This window comes from Xenopus laevis, chromosome 6L (assembly GCF_017654675.1).
Source record: "Xenopus laevis strain J_2021 chromosome 6L, Xenopus_laevis_v10.1, whole genome shotgun sequence".
Lineage (NCBI taxonomy): Eukaryota > Metazoa > Chordata > Amphibia > Anura > Pipidae > Xenopus > Xenopus laevis.
In genome coordinates this window covers 135,928,383-135,949,241 of record NC_054381.1, presented here as the reverse complement: position 1 = coordinate 135,949,241, position 20,859 = coordinate 135,928,383, and the positions used below count along the sequence as shown (strand labels likewise).

The 20,859-nt window shown below is 40.7% G+C and overlaps 2 protein-coding genes across 2 annotated transcripts in view; one reads left to right on the top strand and one right to left on the bottom strand.

Moving 5' to 3' along the window:
• decr1.L (2,4-dienoyl-CoA reductase 1 L homeolog) overlaps positions 1 to 13,683 on the bottom strand; it is a 32,796-nt gene extending 19,113 nt beyond the window's left edge. The window contains exons 1-4 of the mRNA XM_018268116.2: positions 13,528 to 13,683; positions 9,404 to 9,609; positions 5,728 to 5,785; positions 3,988 to 4,074 (exon numbers count right to left, since the gene is read on the bottom strand). Coding sequence (XP_018123605.1) covers positions 3,988 to 4,074; positions 5,728 to 5,785; positions 9,404 to 9,609; positions 13,528 to 13,581 — 405 coding nt within the window. The 5' untranslated portion in view covers positions 13,582 to 13,683. The remainder of the gene's footprint in view (positions 1 to 3,987; positions 4,075 to 5,727; positions 5,786 to 9,403; positions 9,610 to 13,527) is intronic.
• A 275-nt stretch (positions 13,684 to 13,958) lies between these two features.
• Positions 13,959 to 20,859, top strand: part of nbn.L (nibrin L homeolog) — a 38,751-nt gene continuing 31,850 nt past the window's right edge. The window contains 4 exon segments of the mRNA NM_001090951.1: positions 13,959 to 14,053; positions 15,715 to 15,848; positions 17,557 to 17,705; positions 19,458 to 19,617. Of these exon segments, the coding sequence (NP_001084420.1) occupies positions 14,023 to 14,053; positions 15,715 to 15,848; positions 17,557 to 17,705; positions 19,458 to 19,617 (474 nt within the window). The 5' untranslated portion in view covers positions 13,959 to 14,022.

The window sequence follows — 20,859 nt, the reverse complement described above, 5'->3', positions numbered from 1 at the left end:
AGTGAATTTGCCCCCTGGTGTTTTGTCCCAAGCTGGAGGTTGGACAGAACGGCAGTTCTGATGAAGGAAGCATCTTCCGACAATTTTCTGCTCAGTTCTTTCCCTATTTTTATACTGAGCAACAGAACTGAGCAGGGACACACGAGAAGATGTGATCTGTAACTTAAAGGGGTTGTTCACCTTTGAGATAACTTTTAGTTTGATGTAGGGAGTGTTATTCTTAGTCACTTTCCAATTTGTTTTCTTTTTTTATTATTTGCGTGCTATTTGTGAGTTATTTCGCTTTTTATTCAGCAGTTCTCCAGTTTGCTATTTCAGCAATCTAGTTGCTAGGGCCCAAATTATGCTACAAACCATGCATTGATATGAACAATGGACTTGAATATGAATAGGGGAGGCCTGGATAGAAAGATGAGTAACAAAAAGCAGCAATAATAAATTTGTAGCCTTACAGAGCGTTTGTTTTTTTAGATGGAGTCAGTGGCCCCCATATGAAAGCTGTAAAGAGGCAGCAGAAAAAGGCAAACAATTTAAAAACTACCGTATATACTCGTGTATAAGCCGACCCGTGTATAAGCCGAGGTACCTAATTTACCTAAGAAAACTGGAAAAATGTATTGACTCGTGTATAAGCCTAGGGGCCCCATGTCAGATTTCAAAATGTGAATGTGACCCAGCCGCAACAATTGGGGGACACTGGGCAGGTACCTGTTACTGTCTGTGACTGACTGTGTCGCCGACCGGATTTCATGTTTGCTTCCCTCTGCCACCCCTATTTCATGTTTGCTTCCCTCTGCCACTTCCCCCCCCATCTGTCGCTCTCCCCACCCTGGCTGCTCTTCCCTCTGTCCTTCCCTCTGTCACCTCTGCTCTTCCCTCTGTCCTTCCCTCTGTCACCTCTGCTCTTCCCTCTGTCCTTCCCTCTGTCACCTCTGCCCCAGCCGGACTGCCTGTGACTGCCTGTGTCGCCGCCCGGAGCAGGTCCAGGAGCTCCGGGCGGCGCGTCCTTCCCTGCCGGCGTTCGCTTTCAAAATGGCGGCGCCCATGGCCGCCACGTGGGTAGCGGCCGGCGCCGCTACCCACGTGGCGGCCATGGGCGCCGCCATTTTGAAAGCGAACGCCGGCAGGGAAGGACGCGCCGCCCGGAGCTCCTGGACCTGCTCCGGGCGGCGACACAGGCAGTCACAGGCAGTCCGGCTGGGGCAGAGGTGACAGAGGGAAGGACAGAGGGAAGAGCAGAGGTATGACCCGCGTATAAGCCGAGTTTGAGTTTTTCAGCACATTTTGGGTGCTGAAAAACTCGGCTTATACGCGAGTATATACGGTATATATATAAAAAAAGAAGTAATGAAGATCATTTGAAAAGATGCCTAGAAATGACCAATCTATAACATCATAAATGGGTGGTTGACCTTTTGGTACAGGTATGGGACCTGTTATCCAGAATGCTCAGGGCCTGGGGTTTTCTGGATAACAGATCTTTCTGTAATTTGGATCTTCACACCTTAAGTCTACTAGAAAATACTGTAAACATTAAATAAACCCAATAGGCTGGTTTTGCCTCCAATTAGGATTAGATTAGAATAAAGGGATTAATTATATTTTAGTTGGGATGAAGTACACGCTACGGTTTTATTATTACAGAGAAAAAGGAAATCTTTTCTAAAAATTTGGATTATTTGGAAAAAAATTGAGTCTGGGAGACTGGGATATGTCGTCTGGGAGACGACATATCCGTAATTCGGAGGTTTCTGGTATGGGTGCACCGATTCGGTTCGGGATTCGGCCTTTTTCAGCAAGAATCGGCCGAATCCTTCTGCCCGGCCAAACCACATCCTAATTTGCATATGCAAATTAGGGGTGGGGAGGACATTTTTTCTTCCCACTGCTAATTTGCAAATGCAAATTAGGAATTAGATTCGGTTCAGCATTCGACCGAATCTTTTGCGAAGGATTCGGTGCATCCCTACTTTCTAGAAAGGGCAACCACCCCCTTTATGATCTGCTGTCCCGTCTGGCTGCCACCACGATATAACAGCAGGAGGCGCGCCTATTAAACAATCAGGATATTAGCAGTGTTCAATTTGAAAAAGGGCTCAGAAGAACAAAGAGCAATTTTACACTTAATGGCAATAGGACCATGGAATAAGATAAGCAATAAAGTTTCATCGTTACTCGTTGAACCATTAAAGGGGTTGTTCACCTTAGTATGATGTAGCGAGCGATATTCTGAGACAATTTTCAATTGGTTTACATTTTTTATTACTTGTGATTTTTTTGAGTTATTTAGCTTTTTATTCAGCAGCACTCCAGTTTGTAATTTCAGGTTGCTAGGGTCCAAATTATCCTAGCAACCATGCATTGATTTGAATAAGAGACTGGAATATGAATAGGAGAGGCCTGAATAGAAAGATAAGTAATAAAAAGTAGCAACAACAATACAATTGTAGCCTTACAGAGCATTTGTTTTCTTAGATGGGGTCAGTCAAGAAAAAGGCAAACAAAAAATAAATAAATAATGAAGGCCAACTGAAACTCTTTCCTGTTTCTTGCCTTGGTTCTTACAGCTTCATAATAGTGTGCAATAAAGGGCAATGAGTAAATATCACTTTATGCACATTCGAATACCTTCCCACTAAAGGATGTAACAGAGATCTTCCAAATAATCCCTTGATTCTCTCCTGTGCTGGTCCCTCCCAGGTGGCCTGACAGCATTTGCCTTATGTACCAGGACGTGTAAGTGTTGTGTTAGCCAATGGCATTTGTCAGGGTATTTATTAGAGCAGATGGCTCGTACCACTACTTAGCCAAGAAATTAGGTTACATTTTGTCTCCTGTTGGGGGGTCGGAGATTTCGCACAGCCGCTAAAGGAAACCTTCATTTGCAGGAACAATGGAAATGTTTTTCAGACACCCCATCCGTTCCACACGGCTGCAGGGAAGCTGGCCATAAATAATAGGAGCCAAATGCCGGCAAGTCACTAACAAAACATACATTCAAGTAAAGCTCTGCGGGTACAACACATTCATCTCTCAGAATTGGAAACCATTTGCAAGTCCATGTACTTCCTTCTTCTGTAGTTATTTAAATATTGTGTTTTGGCACTGGCAGACAATCTGTGGCCCTCCAGAGAGTGCAGAATTACAAGACCCAACCAAGGGCTGATGGAGGGTGCTAAGAGTTTTAGTTTAAAGGAGAACTAAACCCTAAAAAAATGAATATGGCTAAAAATGCCATGTTTTATATACTGAACTTACTGCATCAGCCTAAAGTTTCAGCTTGTCAATAGCAGCAATGATCCAGGACTTCAAACTTGTCACAGGGGGTCACCATCTTGGAAAGTGTCTGTGACACTCACATGCTCAGTGGGCTCTGAGCAGCTGTTGAGAAGCTAAGCTAAGGGGTTGTTAGCAGAAAATGAGATTGGCTTGTAATATAAACTGTTGCTACAGGGCTGATTATTCAATTCTGATGCTAATTGCACTTGTTTCAGTGCTGCCATGTAGTAATTATCTCTATGAAGTATTAATCAGCCTTATATTGTGACAACTCTATTCTGTATATACAGTGTATTGTGAGTGGGTCCCTAAGCTCAGTAAGTGACAGCAGTACAGAGCATGTGCAGTGAATCAGCAGAAAAGAAGATGGGGAGCTACTGGGGCATCTTTGGAGACACAGATCTTTACTGCTAAAATGTTGAGGTTGCATTGGACTGGTATAGAAAAACAATAATTTACAACATTTCTAGCCTACTTCTTTAGTTAGGCTTTAGTTCTCCTTTAAACCGAGAAGCCCATCTCTGTTATTTCTATCCTAGTGGGGAGAAAACAAAGGAAAAACCATACTTTTGAACCCATTTCCTTGGTCACTCTACCACAATATATATTTATTAAGGATAAAAAAAGCAGCCTGATTCTATATACCTAATGTATGCATATGTTTATATTATTCAGCCAATAAAAATAATTGTCATAGAACAGACTTACATCTGGATGTCCGGCAACTTGGACCAACTCTGCTACAGCCTTTTTAACTGACTCGGGATCTCTGACATCACACTGAACTGGATGAACCTGCAGTTATTAAAATGCACAAGATGTAACATTTAATTTTATATTATATATTGTATATTATATATTATATAGAGAGAGAGAGAGAGAGAGAGAGAGAGAGAGAGAGAGAGAGAGAGAGAGAGAGAGAGAGATAATATATATTAATATAATATATATTATAGGCACAGAAGATGCCTACAAAGTGTATTTTCATGAGTGCACTTGTTTTAGTATAGGCTGGACACGATGATATATATTTCCAGGTACCACCCTACTGATTAAGCTACACATGAATGTATTGCATAAAATACATCTGATCTCATTACAAGTTACGGATCATTGATTTACCGTCTCAGCTTTCTATACAGTACACATTCTGTATTGTTAATTCTGAATCATGCCAAATGCACGCCTGGAGCACTGAAGATCCTGTCCCAGAAAATGTTGGCATAGCTCACATTATTCTTTGCTGCTGAATTATATCCCATGCACAGCCCGCCCCAGGCTACTATGGATCAGCTGAGTAAAGGTAAGTGCACTGAATGAACCGAAGTAGAAATCTAAAAAACACGGAGTTGATTAATTGCTAATCTGAGTATATGCGTTTAGAAGCATCGGCCTATGCTGCAGGGTTAATAAATACCTGCTCGGTATATCTGAAATAATATCAGCCCCTCAGCAAGCGATTGTTATAAGTGTTCTGTTTCAGTGGGATATGGTTTTCATATCAGCACTTTTAATCTGGGCACTTGCAACATGCTTATTCTGCATGGCTAATTTATAATTCTTTCACAGAATCTTACTCTGTTTATAAACCTTATAAAGACTTCATAGAAAGCTGAACAAGCTCAAAAAAACATTGCATGTGGTCAACACTCAGGCTTAAAGGGGTTGTTCACCTTAGAGTTAATTTTTAGAATCATGTAGATATCATTCGCAATTGGTTTTCATTTTTTATTTGTGGTTTTTGAGTTATTTCGCTTTTTATTCTCCAGTTTGCAATACCAGCAATCTTGTTGCTAGGGTCCAAATTACCCTAGCAACCATGCCCCGGTTTGAGTGAGAGACTGGAATATGAATAGGAGAGGGCCTGAATAGAAACATGAGTGCTAAAAAGTAGCAATAACCTTAAATGTGTAGCTTTACAGAGCTTTTGTTTTCTAGATGGAGTCAGTGATCCCCCATTTCATAGCTGGAAAGAGTCAGAAGAAGGGAGATAACTATAGAAAATAAATAATGAAGACCAAATGAAAAGTTGCTTAGAACTGACCATTCTATAACATACTAAAAGTTAAATTAAAGGTGACCCACCCCTTTAATAATAATTTTGTTCAGATACACCCTGCATCATCTTCTATGCAGCACACATCTGAAATAAACTGCCATGCAGCACAAATATTTTATAGTTGTTTCTTTTCATAAAGAGGAGATTTGACAATTGAAAGCCTTGTGCAGATTTGCAACCTATATATAATTGCAGACCGTTTCCATACAAAATCAAATAACAGAGGTTGTGAGTGCTTGCATCCACTTTGGATCCACTGGGTTCATTTTCATTTTATTTAACTTTTCAACTAAAGTCCTATTTTTTGGGTCTAATGCTGAATACAGGTGTATACTGTGCATTTAAAAACTTAAAAGGATATTACTTTTGCAAAAGAAAGTATAAGTCACCTTGTTTCCAGTTTCTGTTGTGATCTCAGAGGCCGTTTGCTGTAAAACATCCAATTTTCTAAAATGGGGGAAAAAAAACAGGAAAATTTTTCTGTAAAATACATTGTTTTCTTTAACAAAAATACAAATTAAATTTGCCAGACCATTAGATTTCAGAGTAGAAATCAGTGGTTTCTAGGAATGCAGGTAGGGGGCAGTTATACTGTATACAGATATATTTTGTGAATCAAAACCTTACTGTTTTTTGCAGCAAAAGCCTAGTTTGCAAAGTATCCCTTTCGCTTCCAGTTGTGTTATTAAAGGAGAAGGAAAGGCTAAAATTAAGTAAGTTTTATTAAAAAGGTCTATATAAAATACACCAGTAAACCCTCAAAGTAATATTGCTCTGAGTCTTCTGTCAAAAGAAACAGCACATTTCTTTCCTTCTATTGTGTACTCATGGGCTTCTGTATCAGACTTCCTGTTTTCATCTTAAAGGAGAAGGAAATCTAGTCGGCGCAAAAACCCTCTCCCCCTCCCTCCTCCCCCTGGCCTACCCGTCCCGCTGGGCAAATGCCCCTAACTTGTTACTTACCCTTCTGCGCAGATCCAGTCTATGGAGTTCACCGACGCCATCTTCTTCCAAGCGATCTCCTTCCTGCTTTGACCGGCACATGCGCAGTAGGAGCATTTCGCCTGTACGATCTACTGTGCATGCGCCAAAAGTCACGAAGTGAAATCGGAAAACTTTGTGACTGCGCATGCGCAGTAGATCCGTACCGGCGAAATGCTCCTACTGCGCATGCGCCAAAACGCCGTTCAAAGCAGGATCGCGTGGAAGAAGATGTCGTCTGTGAACTCCGTGGACTGGACCTGCGCAGAAGGGTAAGTAACAAGTTAGGGGCATTTGCCCAGTGGGACGGTTAGGCCAGGGGGGAGGAGGGAGGGTGGGCAACACACGGGAGGGGGGGAGGGTTTTTGCGCCGACTAGGTTTCCTTCTCCTTTAAACCTCCAGGGCTAGGGCTTGAGCATGCTCAGTTTGCTCCTCTCTCCCTGCTGTAATCTGAGCCCAGAGCTGATGCAAACTCAGAGTGAGCATGCAAACTCAGGCAGGAAGTGATATCACACCAAGAAAATATGGCAGCTGCTATCCTAAACAAAGAGCTTCTAGAGCCATTTACTCAGGTATGGTAAAGCATTCTAAGAATAAATAGTGTTATAGTTTGCACTATTGTGGCTAATCTAGTGGCAATAAACTGCTTTGCTACCTTTCCTTCTCCTTTAAAAGGTCAGCAACACCAGGAAATGAAAATGCCCTAAAGCAACATACTGTAGGTCAGCTCCTTTATGGAATCTACAGCCAATCAGTACAAGCTCGGCGGGTTATTGGGAGAAAGCGAAATAAATATGAGTTAATCCAAAGATGAAATTCTCTATTATCAGCCAAAGCAGGAACAACTGGGCCTGGAGAAGGTCAAATGGAGATTTTAAATTAAATGGCAGCAAAGGAGAAGTTATAGTTCAATTGAATCCAAGGAAGCAGGTACTGTATATCTGCCATATCCAAAGCAAGTTCAATTTGTACGAAGGGGGGCTGTGTGATTAAGCAGGCCCTGTAGCTTTGCTCTAGCATGGGCTGGAATTTCGACAGAACAGTAGCGCTGAATAACCACTCAGTATATATTTGACCAGTGACCAATTACCCTTTGATTGATGAGATTTTCAGGATTGTAGGGAAACAAAAACCATAACAAGATTGCATAATATAGATTGTGGCAAACACTGGCATTCTGATGTGACTGACCTCTGGGAATCATTAATAGCCTGCGGCCAAACAGGGAGCGTGGTCTTATTACAAGAAAGAGATTCCATATAGTTCAAGAAGAGATCAAAAGGTAAGCCAATAAATACGACGATGTTCTTGAAGAGGCAGTAAATTGGAAACATAAACCCCTGGCTCTCGTGGGCCTTGCCAGTGGAGATCCGCTCCCTGCCTAAAGCTTTGCCCCTGACCTCCCTCTCTGGCCCCAGAAGTGAAAGATACTAGCCTGGGGGGGTGTTCAACAGAGAGGGGGGCTTGTAGAAAGGCATGTTAAAGGTGTTATTCACCTTTGAATTACTTTTTAGTATGATATAGAGAGTGATATTCTGAGGAAATTTGCAATTGGTTTTCATTTATTTGTATTTTTTGAGTTAATTAAGCTTTTTTTTATTCAACAGCTCTCCAGTTTGCAGTTTCAGCAATCTGGTTGCTAGGGTTCAAATCACCCTAGCAACCATGCATTGATTTGAATGAGAGACTGGAATATGAATAGGAGAGGCCTGAATAGAAAGAGGAGTAATAAAAAGTAGCAATAACAATATAATTTGTAGCCTTACGGAGTATTTGTTATTTTAGATGGGGCCAGTGACCCCCATTTGAAAGCTGGAGTCAAAAGAAAAATGCAAATAATTAACAAACAAAATAAATAATGAAGATCTATTGAAAGGTTGCTTAGAATTGGCCACTCCATAACATACCAATAGTTAATTTAAAGGTAAGTCATCCCTTAAATGATTTATTTTCCATAACATATTTACTGTATGCAATCTTAAAGGTGAACCACCCCTTAAGCTAAGTTGATCTTGTTGGCCAAAGTCATGCATTACAGACATGCATGTATTGTTTTATAAATGCACTATATAGCCAACACTGGTTAAAATGGCTTAACAGCAGTTGCAACATTCACTGATAAATTCTATTTGGTCTCTGGAATCAAAAAATCAGCATAAATATTATTCCTAGTGAGTGTGAGGTTTTTCAGGGGAAGTCTTACGTGTGCAATGCCAATCATTGTCTGGACTGGCAGAAAGGCCACTGGATTCTGGAGGAGTGAAAAACCATCTTATGGATGCTTTGCCAATTCCATACTTTTTTATATTGTGGCAAAACTCCATTACCTCTTTCAGAAAATGATGCCCAAATTGAGGGTCACACAGAATGGGTTTGCTGAGATGGCAATGGAAGAACCTGATTGGCCTGCACAGAACCCTGACCTCAACCCTATGCAACCCCTTTGGGATAAACTGTAACTTTGACTGTGATCCCCAACACCATTAAAGGAACGGTTCAGTGTAAAAATAAAAACTGGATAAATAGATTGCCTGTGCAAAATAAAAAATGTTTCTAATATAGTTAGTTAGCCAAAAATGTAATGTATAAAGGCTGGAGTGACTGGATATGTAACATAATAGCCAGAACACTACTTCCTGCTTTTCAGCTCTATAACTCTGAGTTAGTAAGTGAGTTTAAGGGGGGCCACATGGGACATAACTGTTCAGTGAGTTTGCAATTGATCCTCAGCATTCAGCTCAGATTCAAAAGCAACAGATATGACCCATGTGCCCCCCCCCTCAAGTCTCTTGATTACTGCCTGGTAACCAATCAGTGGAAACCAAGAGAGCTGAAAAGCAGGAAGTAGTGTTCTGGCTATTATGTTACAGCCTCAGTCACTCTAGCCTTTATACATTACATATTTGGCTAACTAACTATATTACAAACATTTTTTTGTTTTGTACAGCCTATTTACCCAATTTTTATAGTGAACTGTTCCTTTAATGCTTTGATTTCGGAATGGAACCTATTCACACCAACAATACTGATGCTGCAAATCCCAGATCTATCCCAGCTCTTAGTATAGTATTAGTGCGTATTACCTGCTGGAGATAACACACTCGGCTCCTAATCGGGAGAGGGTGGTGGTCATTCCTCTTCCCAGGCCAGTGCCACCCCCTGTAATGAAGGCCACTTTTCCTTTGAACGTGTCAGGTGGTAACATGGCTGTCTGTAAAGGAGGGAAGAATTTTGCTTGGGGGAGTTCTTTGTTCTCGCTTGATAATGATGCTGTTCCATGGCTAAATGCCTGTGGGAAAGAATGGCAGAGTTTTAAAATGTACACAAGTTCAAGTTTCGGGAAACATAAGGACAACCCCCCCCCCCCAAGAAGATTGATTATCAATATCAATCAATATCCCACAATATTCCACTGTAATTATATACAGGTATTTACTAAAATTGGGTGCAGATCCCTCTAGGAGCCTCTGGGCTTCTGTCAGGATAAACCCTATGGTAACCCACAACTGTGCCCCTTTGTTTAACATTTGCATACGGCCCTGCTATCTGATAAAATGATGGATGTGAGTCTTAACATAAAGATAAAAGTAGCCCTTTCCTAAAGAAGTTTTCTACACATGCCAATGCTGAGGCCACAAAGGCTTACATACCAAACAGCCATGTAAAAAGTGGCTTCAATCATTGTGTCCCACAGACACCAACATGTTTGGCAAGATTTAATAAGTGGAGTGGGATTAATTCTGCAAGCTGACCTGTGCCCTGATCAAAACAGAACACCAGCACTGCAAGATTGCCTCAGAAGTCACTGGGTATATACTCTGACCAGCCAAGCAGCGAGATCTGCTTGATTCACAAAGGGCAGTAATAGCAAAGCTTCTGGGAAACGTATGCCAAACCCTTATCGCAGTAAGCAGATATTCTTTTTAAAATAAAAATGCTACTTTGCAGGTGGGACTTTCTTGCATTGCATGTCATCATGCTGAAAGGCATCACTGCCCCCTAGTGGAAATAGCGGTCATAGTATTTGGTAAGACTAGAATATGTACTTGTAACTATATTATGTATTTAGTTCTGGGTTTGGGACCAGTTATCCAGAATGCTCTGGACCGGGGGGCTTTCAGATAATGGATCTTTCAATAATTTGGATCTTCATACCTTGAGTCTACTAGAAAACCATTTATACATTAAATAAACCCAATTTTGCTGGTTTTGCTTCCAATAAGGATTAATTATATCTTAGTTTGGATCAATAACAAGCTACTGTTTTATTATTACAGAGAAAAAGGAAATCTTTTTTTTTCACATTTTAATTATTTGGATAAAATGGAGTCTATGGGAGACGGCCTTTCTGGATAACATCTTTCATGCTCTGTTGAACAATAGCCGATACAGGAATAAAAAACTAAAATATGACATTCAAGATTATAAGGAGATCTCCGTTCCATAGAGATTATAATCTAATATAAAGATAACTAATATGATACATATTGTAAACTCAATTTACTAAAAAATAGGTGTGGCTGCAGACTCTTCAGTTAATTCTACATCATATGTACTGCAGAACTTGCTGGTACTATAAAGAATAATGTGTATATAATATGTATATTCCCAGAGGCCAAGCATAGAAATGATGATAAATTGTATAGTATATTTAGTATATGGTAAGGAAACACTGGAGAGAAAGCAGAGAAGTTTCATTTTACAATGAGAGAATATTCCCCTCTGTTATGATGAATGTGGAATCTCTCTGAACCTCTAGACCAATGTACCTTCCAGACCAGCTATAACAAGCCCATGCTAGATGCACAAAATAAAGATGTGGGTTTCTTTTTTTTTTTTTTTATTACTGTATTGCTCTATCATGATCATAAAATTGAACCTGTTGAGTAGACCAGAGCCAAACCTGAAGCCCCTGGAATCCAGAACTGTGTCCATAACTGCTCTAGACTGAATTTAACTAATGTAATGCAGAAATTAATTTCATTCCCATAAAGGAATCTTTAGAATGTGAAATTATTCAGAGAGCTCTTCTGAGAACTTTTGCAATGTACATGAATTTATGTTTAGATTAGATTTTTTTTATACACTACTCAAATGATAAATGTGTAAACTGGGTGCCCCCTGCTGTTTGGTTAAGTAAATGATACACAAACAGCAACAACTTATATAGAAGGGAAGCAGCAAGAGACTTTATCTGTTTCAGTAGTATAAGCTTTTGCCGTTCTGCACGTCCCTCACCAGTGACTGAAAAGCAAGGGGTGCTCAGGTTACACCTTCATAATTAATGTTAAATTGCCTTTTACATTGCCAGTTTTACATAGACAAGCAGTACCTCAAGCAGAGAGGCAGTTTAATAAATGTTCTAGTTTAGATTATATTGACAATTAGTGCATGGACTTATGATCGTTTTAAGGCATCCGGGTCCCCAAAACCTGAACCATCCCTGGACAAGAAAATAAAAAAATATGTTGGGAATTTATCAGGGATATTCAGTCACCCAAAAAAAGGCCCAATACACACAGACTCTACACAGATGTGTAAGAAGGTTTTCTTTCTTCCTGGCCAAGACTAAGGATGTCACCTTTTCCAGAAAAAAATACTGGCCTTCCTATATATATGTAAATTTTTTCCCTATTAATAACATTGGGATCAAACATCATTTAAATACAGTAAAATACCGACCAGGTGGCAACCTGAGCCTTGACACACAAAACGTTTTCAAAATGGGCAACTAGATGCCAGGATCTGCAGCAATGTCACTACATAGCAGTGCAACTCCCAGCAATTGCTAGCTGCTTGTTAGGGATGCACCGAATCCACTATTTTGGATTTGGCCGAACCCATCGCAAAAGATTCGGCTGAATACCGAACCTGAACCCTAATTTGCATATGCTAATTAGGGGTGGGAATGGGAAAACATTTTTTACTTCCTTGTTTTGTGACTAAAAGTCACGCGATTTCCCGCTTTGCATATCCTAATCTGGAATATGCGTGACTTTTACTCACTTCCTTGTTTTGTGACTAAAAATCACGCATATTCCAGATTAGGATATGCAAATTAGGATTCGGTTCGGCTGGGTAGAAGGATTCGGCCGAATCCAAATCCTGCTGAAAAAGGCCGAATCCCAAACCGAATCCTGGATTCGGTGCATCCCTACTGCTTGTGTGACCAGTGTCAGAGACACCCACTCCTACACAAAACGAATATGTAGCAGTCACAGAACATAGGCAGCACCTTCACACTGTTTGTCTGTACTTGTTAAACATCTGTTCCTAACCCTATCACCTGCCTGAGGTTACACGGTACTCACAGCTCAAACATTCAGCACAACCCGGACACATGTCCATTAGTCTGGGCCAATGTTGAATAATAAGCAGACCTGTCACCCGGTCGGTTAAAAATGGTGCTTGATCCCAGTGTTACGAAATATAAATAAATTGGAAGGCCAGTATTTTCTTCCAGGTGGCAACAGAACAGTAAGGGCCCTATATCACCGCAGATATGTTTCTAGTTAAAGGAGTGGTTCATCTTTAAGTTAACTTTTAGTATGGTATAGAATGGCTAATGCTAAGCAACTTTTCAATTGTTCTTCGTGATTTCTTTTTTATAGTTTCTGAATTATTTGACTTCATCTTCTGACTCTTTCCATTGGCGGTCCATCTAAAAACAAATGCCCTGTAAGGCGACACATTGTCATTGCTACTTTTTATTACTCATCTTTATATTCAGACCCTCTCCTATTATATTCTCATTCAATGCATGGTTGCTAAATCACAAACTATACAATAAACTGCTAAATAAAAAGCTAAATAACTAAAAGGTGAACAACATTCCACGACCCCCATATGCTGCAACGAATGTATTTGCCCTGAGCAGAATGAGGTGCATCACAATAGTGAGACCATCAAGGTGAGGGGGGGGGGGTCACACAGTAAGAAGAATCCTGGAAACTCCATGAGTTCCTTCCTGCCAACAGGTTTGATTGAGGAAAAGGAGGCAGATAAGCCTGGCTGTCACCATAAGTGGGGCGTACACATTGGTGTATAAAAGAGTTACTGTTTACAACTTTATTTTATCCCCTGAGACCTACTACTTTCTAGACAACGTTACTTGTGTCAGGGGCATGGTGGGAGTTGTAGTCCAAGCTGTCCAAGTAGAATACCCCCCTACTAAGCACTCAGCAGAGCCCGAAAGGAACCACCTTACCCTGTGCCCTTGCACGGCCCGGCAGCGGCTCAGAAATGACAAACGCAGCGCCATCTCTGGAACGTACCGATTCAAACACACGCAACTTTATTCAACGCAGCGCAACATGTTGGAACGCAGAGTACTATGTTGGAACGCATCACACCATGTTGGAACGCATCGCTTCAAACGCCATAACTTTATTCAACTCGGTAGGCGGCGACAACTGGACAAACCAATGTAGCCGGATGTCAACTTTACCTCATTTATAAAGTGCAAACAAAAATATTTTGTTTAGGAGAATATTGCCTTTTATGTACGCCGCTGTTGGCTTATTCGCCTTCTGGCAGCGAAACGTAGAAGAACGAACACGTCGGATCTCCCAGACTTGGTCACGGGGTGGCGCTGCTTTCGCACGGACAGAATCTCTGCATTAGACTTGCTCCTGGGTCTCGGCCCGTGGTGATGACGGTCTGAGTATGCGCAGAGTGTACAGCGCCAATAACAAGCAGCGCAATGTGGAGGCTGGTGGCAGAGAACGCTGCAGGTAATATACTGACTATGGACGCACCCGGGATCAACTGGATGGACTACAGGTCCCGGCATTCCCTGAGGAATGGGGATTGGATATGGCAGCAGTGAGGAGCCTTCCCTTATGTTTAAATGGGTGGTTTACCTTTAAGTTGCCTTTTAGTATGTTATTCAATGACAAATTCTAAGCAACTTTTCAATTGGCCTTCATTTTTTATAGATTTTGAATTATATGCCTTCTTGTGACTTTCCAGCTTTCTAATGGGGGTCGCTGACCCCATTTAAAAAAATAAATGCTCTCTAAGGCTTCCCATTTATTGTGATTGCTTTTTATTATTTATCTTTCTATTCAGGCCTCTCCTATTCATATTCCATAGTCTCTTGTTCAAATCAATGCATGGTTGCTAGGGTAATTTGGGCCCTAGCAACCAGACTGCTGAAATTGCAAACTGGAGAGCTGCTAAATAACTCAAAAACCACACATAATAAAAAATGAAAACCAGTTTAAAATTGTCTTGGAATATCTCTCTCTACATCATACTAAAAGTTTGTTTAAAGGTGAACAACCCCTTTAATAAAAACACTACATGTGCAGCCAAAGGAATTTCAAGTTTTGTTTCAGGCCCAGTTTGTGTGAAGAATGGGGAATAGACTGTAGGGAATATGGCTGAGCTACTGTTGCAACATTATTATAATTGGCCTATTTCTGCAACCTTCTTATGGGGCCCTTATGAATGTAGGGTGTCCATTGGGGGTGATGAAAAATGAAATATCTGCTGTACACGAGAAGCAAGTTTCAGTACTGTTTCAGGGTGGGGGTTTAGGCTGGAACATTCGTCTTGGTAGCCCAGCATTACAGGAGTGCTATGGTGGGGCAAATACCCCTAGAAATACACAGGACTTATTTTATTGTGTAGTAATTGTTATTGTTAGTATAGGTATAGGATCTATTATCCGGAAAACCATTATCCAGAAAGCTCTGAATTACAGAAAGGCCGTCTCCCATAGACTCCATTTTATCCAAATAATCTATATTTTTTAAAATGATTTCCTTTTTCTCTGTAATAATAAAACAGTAGCTTGTACTTGATCCCAACTAAGATATAATTAATCCTTATTGGAGGCAAACCCAGCCTATTGGATTTATTTAATGTTTGCATGATTTTCTAGTAGACTTACAGAGTGGAGATCCAAATTACAGAAAGATACATTATCTGGAAAACCCAATGTCCCCAGCAGTTTCTACATGGAGTGGCTACATGTAGAACTGGGTATCTCTAACCTACAGATGATAAAGTCACAAAGATAAGAATTGCCAATGAGATGTATTAGCTGCCGAGTATTAATCCACGAGGAATGCCAGTTGTGGGGCAGTGCCCCTTGGGCCTATGATGATGCTCCTGTGCCTGACATGACTGAGGATGTGGGGGATCATATAAACTAGAAGGCGTGATTGGAGATATTTGGGGCTGCTTTTCCTAACGATCAGTACAGCAGCCCCCCTGCATTAGGACTATTAGTATAAATCAAACTTGTTATACAGAGGGCCGGCTAGAGCGGGACAGAGGGTCTGCCGAGTGGAACAGAAAGTCTGCTAAGCACACGTGTGTTTGATGGTATTATCTGTAACTGTATTTCTGTTACTGACAGGGCTGCCCATCTTCTCTCTACCTGCAGGAGGCACGTATCATTTTCTCACTGGCACCGATTATGTTGTGGGGCGCAAGAACTGTGCTATTTTAATTCCAGAAGATCAGTCCATTAGTAGGTGCCATGCTACGTTGTCTGTTAGCCACCCAAGTGCCAATCTGGTAAGTGCTCTTTAAGTGATCATGTCCTGTTGAGATTAGTGCTGAGTGAGTGCTGAGCAAGTGGTGAGCGAGTGCTGGGTGAGTGCTGAGTGAGTGCCAGGGCACACTGCTGGGCACATTTTCAAATTTTCAAATAAGAAGTATTTTAAGTTCTTCTAAAATTGACTTGGGTTTTCCTGCAGGGTAACAAATGGAGCATATGGTTTTGGAGTTCTTATTAATATTTCACACTCCTTATTATCAATCTTTCTTATTAACACTTGTGTTTGGTTCTTCAGTTGGCCATGTGCATTTGCCAGAGACATTTCTAATAGAAAATGCCCAGTAAGAAGCTCTGAGGAGCTAGCGGTGTGTGTTGGACTGCTAAAGAAGAATCAGAACCAATGTTTTTACTATTTATTTTTCTATTCAGGCCCTCTCCTATTCATATACCAGCCTCTAATTCGAATCACTCCCTGGTTGCTCTGGCAATTTGAATCTTGCATAAAAAAAGGCATCAACTCAAGGGATGAAAACATAATTCTGCCTCTTTATAGGTCCCTGGTAAGGCCTCATGTGGAGTATGCAGTGCAGTTTTGGACTCCAGTCCTTAAGAGGGATATAAATGAGCTGGAGAGAGTGCAGAGACTAAGTGCAACTAAACTGGTTAGAGGGAGGGAAGACTTAAATTATGAGGGTAGATTGTCAAGGTTGGGGTTGTTTTCTCTGGAAAAAAGGCACTTGCGAGGGGACATGATTGCACTTTACAAGTACATTAGAGGATATTATATACAAATAGCAGGGGACCTTTTTACCCATAAAGTAGATCACCGTACCAGAGGCCATCCCTTTAGACTAGAAGAAAAGAACTTTCAAGTGAAGCAACGTAGGGTGTTCTTCACAGTCAGGACAGTGAGGTTGTGGAATGCACTGCCGGGTGATGTTGTGATGCTGATTCAGTTAATGCCTTTAAAGGAGAAGGAAACCTCTGGGCACAAAAATCCCTCCCCCTCCCCTGTGTTGCCCACCCTCCCTCCTCCACCCTGTCCGGGCAAATGCCCCTAACTTGTTACTCACCTCTCTGCGCAAGTCCTGTCCACAATGCTCACAGGCGCCATCTTCTCCCAAGCGGTCTTCTTCCTGGATTAATCGTCATCTTCTGGCGCATGTGCAGTAGGAGCATTTACTGGTACGGATCTACTGCACATGCGCCGAATGTCACACACATGTGACATACACGCCTAACGTGTTTCGGGATTGTATCCCTTAATCATAGGCTCTGATTAAGGGATACAATCCCGAAACGCCTTAGGCGGAATACAGCAGCCTTTTTCCTAATAAATTCATCCAGAAGTGCCGTCTGCCTGCGAAGTGTTTGTTATTACAGTAAATAGACTTATTATTATTATACTATTATGACATTTCCTTGGGAACCGAGTGTTTCAAGCTGGGCAGCATAAATATCCATCCTAGGCCGCATGCAGGTCCTGGGGCCGCAGTTTGGACACCGCTGTTATAGAGTGTCCTTTCTTGGAAGCTTTTCAGCAGGTCTTTATTTTTTTTTTATTTTTCACAGTTTTTGAATTCTAAAGCCCAAATACATTGTGTTGCTTCAATTTTATTGTTATTGTTCTTTTTTTTATTATATTCTATTCAGGTGAAATGTCATGGTACATCTGTATCTGAACAGAGTGATTACGTTTTTTTTTCATTATTTTTATTTTTTTAGGGCCAAACAAATGCCGCTTCAGTCCTATCGATAAAAGACTCATCAAAGTATGGCACAACCGTCAATGGAGACAAGATGAATCCTGCGGTTCCAAGGAATTTGAAATCAGGAGATAAGGTCACATTCGGTGTTTTTAATAGCAAGTATAGGCAAGTGCCACGTTTTTGTCATTGGTGTGTGAACCATGGATTTATCAAAATCTTTTTCACCTCTCTCCCAGTTCCAGGTTACATTATTAATTGACAATAATCCAAGGTCAGGGTTTTCAAAAATCACACTGTCAATGTAACTAGGGGTCGGCTGATTGCCACATTTTCAAGGGCTAATAGCCCAATCCCTGAGTGCTCCTGCAGTCTCATCATGATTACCTTGATACATGAGTCATGTCCAGCATTTTTATGTCTATGTGCCCTTGCTCTAACATTGCCCTCAGTCATATGATAATCCTTCAGCAATTGGACATATTCTGCACATCATTTTTGTACATATGTAAGGACAGTGCCCCACATCTATTAACACTGATTTATTGTCCAAGTGCCCACATTTAGGGGCAGATTTAGCAAAATGTGAGTTTGGAATTTAATAAATAAAAACTCGCCCACGTTCTATTCATTCCTGTGGCATTTTTAGAATTGTATTTATTAAGGACTCACCATTCGATAAATACGGTTCTAAAAATCCCATAGGAATAAATAGAATGTGGGTGAGTTTTTATTTATTATAGGATTGGTTCACCTTTACGTTAACTTCTACTCCCATATGTAATAAAAGGCATTACATTTGCCCAGGGGCTGTAACTAATAGCAACCAATAGGATGTTTGCTTTTAAACAGGTGACCAATAAAGGCTACCTGCTGATTGGTTGCTTACATAACCCCCTTAGTATGTTCTAGAATAGCTTATTATAACCCCATCTAAAAACGAATTCTTCGTTAAGCTACACATCTATTTATTGTTATGGCTACTTTTTTATCCGTCTTTGTATTCAGGCCCTCTTCTCTCCTTCAACTAAATGCATGGTTGCTAGGGTAATCTGGACCCTAGCAGCCAGATGCTTCCAAAGAAAAAGCAAAATAACTTCGAAGCCACAAATAATATAGAATGAAAATCAATTGCAAATTGTCTCAGTATATCACGCTCTACATCATACTAAAAGTTAATTTAAAGGTGAACAACCCCCTTTAAGCTATAAACTCACCTTTTAATAAATCTGCCTCTAAGTAATTTGAAAAAACCTTGTGTACTTATTCTCTACTTATCATTGGGGAAGTGAAATACTTATCCTTTGGAAATCCAACTAACCATAGAAAACCCACAAAGTGTTGCCAACAGCCATCTTTTATTAAAGGACACCAATTATATCTGCCTAAACTTTATTTAGAGGTGATTTCCAAAAAGCTATCAGAAGATCTCAGTGAGTTCTGTTTACTTAGTTAGCATATCAAATCATATAAAAATTAAGGATGCACTGAATCCACTATTTGGGATTCGGCCGAATACAGAAACAAATCTGAATCCTAATTTGCATACGCGAACCAACGCTAGCGCAACTTCGCAACCTTACGCTACCCCTGAGCGCAACTTCGGATTTTAGTGAATTCGCAAAGCGCTGGCGAAACTACGCCTGGCGAAGTGCGGCGAAGTTACGCCTGGCGCAACTACGAATCTTAGTGAATGTCCCACTATGTGCTGGTCACTTTCTGTACCAGATGGGAGTCAGGAGGCCCATTGACCACAAGTTATTCTCTGCTGTTCGGGGGACTTTTCTGGCAGCAAATAAGGCACAAACCTGAACCAGATGGAGACATAATGTAAAAAATACTATGCACAATTTTTTTAGCATAAATAAACCCAGACTATGCATGTAATTGATTTGTTTTGCTTCATATCTTCCTGTCTAGGGTGGAATACGAGCCCTTAGTGGTCTGTTCTTCCTGTTTAGATAACTCGGTTAAGAATTCTTTAAACCAGAACCTCATACATTTAGGCGGCCATGTGTTGAATAACTGGACAGAGAAGAGCACTCACCTTGTTATGACTTCTATTAAAGTAACTATCAAGGTAGGCAAATTACATGTCCGGTTGCGTGTTTGTTTAAATGCACATAGACGTGGATATTTATTTATAACCATATTGTTGTGGCACTGAATAGTAGCGAACAGCCATGCTGAGTGTACTGTCTTTACTATTCTATAGTGCATGAAAGGAGTATTGTAAAATATTATGTTGAGGTTTCATACGTCGCTTTGGGCCTGATATTGGCTCTGTTAAAGGAGTTGTTCATCTTCAATCAACTAGATAGATCACCAGAAATAATGACTTTTGCCAATGACTTTCTATTTTTTATGTGTCACTGTTTTTCTAGTATTGAAGCAGCTATGGGAGGGGGGGTCGCCGACCCTGTAAATTGTTCTAAATGGATACATTTAGTTGATACATTTCTTATCTTTGTCCCTGCTGAGCAAAATCTCTGGGTTTCATTACAGGCAGCTGTTAGAATTGATAGTTAGTTGCTAATACTCCAGAGATGCTGCTGAGGAATGTATTGACTCAATGTTGCAAAATTGTAGCAGTTTAGAGTCTGCACCTGAATTACTGAGCTGCCAGACTCAAACACCAGAGACACAGACATTCAACTTTAAAAACATTAAAAAATAAATAATGGAAAGTAATTGAAAAAAGTATTTATTTCTAGGGAACTATCTAAAACAACTGAATTGAAAAAAAGTGTTGGGAAGGTGAACAACTCCTTTAATGTAGAAAGTTGAAACAGACTAGGACATAGGCAGTGCTTTTGTCTGCAATAACCCTTAATTGGTGCTAAATCACGATGTGTTTCGGGAATAGATCCCTTTTTCAAAAAAAAAGTTTAGAGTTTTTTCTATCTTGAATGAACCAACAACCTGATAACCCCTAAGAGACGGAACATGTACTGTAATAAAATGCATATTGGCGGCTTGAATGAAGGAAAATCAGGGTGCACTACTCAGCAGATATACAGTGGAGACTTTACGCCCTATAGGTTTCTCCCTCCTCCTGCAAAGCAGCTGAAACTATAACACAGCGACAGCCTGTATACACAGGAGAGATAATGATAATATACTTTTTATGAGTAGTGTCAGCCTGCGGCCTCCAGATGTCACTGAACTGCAGCTTTCCACCTACAGCCAAAGGCTGCCATTGGATCCTGGGAGATGTAGCTCTGCTAGAATAATTGTAATTCAGCTTTAGTAGAACAAATCAGTCTGCTGTAGGTAGAATAATGAAAGCAAATATGTGAGTGGCTGCTGAAGTACTACAGAT